The 2,836-nt window shown below is 36.6% G+C and overlaps 1 protein-coding gene across 1 annotated transcript; it reads left to right on the top strand.

The window, feature by feature from the left end:
* The first annotated feature begins 214 nt into the window (after positions 1-214).
* On the top strand, positions 215-2,027 carry LOC133721557 (loganic acid O-methyltransferase-like). Its single transcript, XM_062148206.1, has 3 exons — positions 215-367; positions 729-1,385; positions 1,480-2,027. Exons 1-3 carry the CDS (start codon positions 275-277, stop codon positions 1,819-1,821), a joined length of 1,092 nt encoding a protein of 363 aa, XP_062004190.1. The 5' UTR covers positions 215-274; the 3' UTR covers positions 1,822-2,027.
* The last annotated feature ends 809 nt before the right edge of the window (positions 2,028-2,836 follow it).

The raw sequence follows: 2,836 nt of genomic DNA, 5'->3' as shown, positions 1-2,836 counted from the left end.
GACGAGCATTAGGAGATGACTTTAGCCACAAAATGATTTTGTCTCAAACTTCTTTTTGGGACAAATTCTCAGCATTTAGAGACAAACTGATTTTGTCCCTGAATGGGTTTTCTCTAGTAGTGCATGTTAAGAGTCAAAGAGTAGTTGGTTGCTTTGTTTATGTTAAGAGTCAAAGCTAGAGTAGAATAATAGAGTAGAATAATATGTGCCTTATCCTCCACGCAAAAGACATATACAAAGAGAGACAGAGACATAGAGAAACAGAAGAACAAAGATGGCAGCAGAGGAAACTGGTAAATGCTCTGAAGCTTATCCAATGAAAGGTGGAGATGGCCCCAGCAACTATGCCAAGAACTCCATCTACCAGGTCTTTCTTTGAACTCTAGTAACAGTAACCTTTAATGGGTGCATGCAGTTAATAGTTTACAATAAGATCCTGTAGTACCCTTCACTATATGGGTAGCAAACAATCGTAGTTTTTAGTTAGATTTTAGATGTAAAGCAAAAAATTGGTCTTTTTTATAAAGCTAATCCAATTTCTACAGATAGCATGGAAGAAAATGGTAGTTTAAACTCTTCTCCACCATTATTCCCTAGCTAGCAATCAAGTTTCCACTGTCTTTTAATTCTCATAGTCAACTAAAAACTGAACAAGGTTTTCATTTCAATTTGAATTTAGTGACTGCTATAATCAATATAATCATTCAATATCATACCTGCGTTTCCAGAAAGGAGTAATTGATGCTGCGAAAGAACTTCTAAATAAGGCGATTGCAGAAAAGCTTGACATGGAAACATTTTCATCTGCCAACTCCTTTCACATTGCAGATTTGGGTTGCTCAGTTGGGCCTAATACATTTTTCGCAGTTGAAAACATACTTGAAGCTGTTCTATTCAAGTATCAAAGCCGAGGGCTGAATTGTCAAATCCCTGAATTTCAAGTCTTCTTTAATGATCATACCTCAAATGACTTCAACATGCTCTTCAATTCCCTCCCTCAGAATAGGCAATACTATGCTGCGGGTGTGCCTGGTTCTTTCTATGGTCGAATACTCCCCGATGCTTCCATCCACTTTTTTCACTCTTCTATTTCCCTTCAGTGGCTTTCTAGAGTACCAAAAGATGTAACAGACAGCAACTCCCCTGCTTGGAATAAAGGACGAATACATTACTTAGACTCCACAGATGAAGTAGTGAGGGCTTACGAAGCCCAATATGCCGAGGACATGGAGCACTTTCTGCATGCCAGGGCACAAGAGACAGTACATGGAGGATTGATGGTACTTGCCATTCCTGGTTACCCAGCTGATACACCTCCTTCTCATACTCTGGCAAATGTCATCTATCAAATTTTAGGATCTTGCCTCATTGACATGGCTAGGAAGGTAAGCATTCAGAACTGACCAAGTACTTACAGAATTGAGTGGATATTAATTTTCATCGCAGCTATACATGTGTTTTCTTCCTTTGATTTTGCAGGGAGTAGTCAGCGAGGAGAAAATAGATTCATTTAATGTGCCTATATACTATGTGTGTCCCCGAGAACTGGAAGCTGCTGTAGAGCGAAATGGATGTTTTAGCATAGAGATAATGGAACACTTACCTACTGTGATGGAACCCGGAACTATTTCAAAAAATAGCAAACTCTTTGCATCTCATATGAGAGCTATCATGGAAGGACTCTTCAAGCAGCATTTCAAAGAAGAAATCTTAGATGAGCTCTTCGACTTGTTTCACAAGAAAGTTGAAGAGCAGCCCTCGGCATTTGAGTCAGCGAAGGGAGTGGACATCCTTATTGTTCTTAAACGCAAGGCAAATTGATTTCAACATGCTGTTTTCTATGATATGTCAATTCAGTTCTCTTATCGTACAACTAAATGGCATGTAAATTGCTGCAATATAAATTTGTAAGCCAGCTATATATAATAAAAAGGAGAGAAATGAACTCCAGCACAAATGTGAGTTTGAGCTGTGACTGATGTATACTCAAACATCTTATTAACAGTAAAATAAAGCTCATTTGGACATTTTCGCTTCTTAAAATATAAACTAGTGACTCTGTTTGTGATCAATTTCTTGCACATCACATTAAAACATTATCATAAGAAGGTTTCTGAACTTTCTCATCCATGTTGTTAATTTTGTCTAATTCTCTTATCAGTAAAAAACCTAAAAATCAGGAATTACCCATCTCAATCAGTTCCATGCCTGATTAAAACAATTAGAAAATAATTTTGTTTTCTCGTATGGAAACCTTCTTGGATGCAATATCAAATAATTACTCACAGTATCATCATTAAAAAAAGACCTCACTGTATCATCATTAAAAAAAACCAGAATTTTGTTCTTAAACTAGAACATTGGTAAGGACATTTCAGTTGACGTTACTTTTCTTAAATAATTTGCTTTGTATTTCTTTTGGTTCTATTTTTTCTTTATTGTCAGGTGGTACAGTATTACTCCACAGATAATCAGAAGAAAATAAAAAAAAATAAAAAAAGAGGGAGGGGGGACAGAGATGGCGGCAGAGGATACCAGTAATCTCTCTAAAGCATTCTGCATATCTAATGAAAGGTGGAGATGTCTCTGAGAGCTACGCCTCTAACTCCATTATCCAGGTTTTCTCTGTATATTATAAGTATTGTTCTGTTTTAAACTCAAACACGGAAAGAATTGTATTCTCTTGTACACATTCTACTATTAGGAGATTCCAAAAATGTTTCAGAACCTGCAGTATCTCAGTACTTGAAGATCACTCGGCTAAAAATTATAGTGAGGTTTAGACGATTAGCTTATATTATGACATAACACTTTTCTATATGATTAGGGTAACACC

The sequence above is a fragment of the Rosa rugosa genome, chromosome 7 (assembly GCF_958449725.1).
Source record: "Rosa rugosa chromosome 7, drRosRugo1.1, whole genome shotgun sequence".
NCBI classification, from domain to species: domain Eukaryota; kingdom Viridiplantae; phylum Streptophyta; class Magnoliopsida; order Rosales; family Rosaceae; genus Rosa; species Rosa rugosa.
Note: the sequence above shows the minus strand (reverse complement) of the source record. Positions and strands in the feature narration are given on the sequence as shown.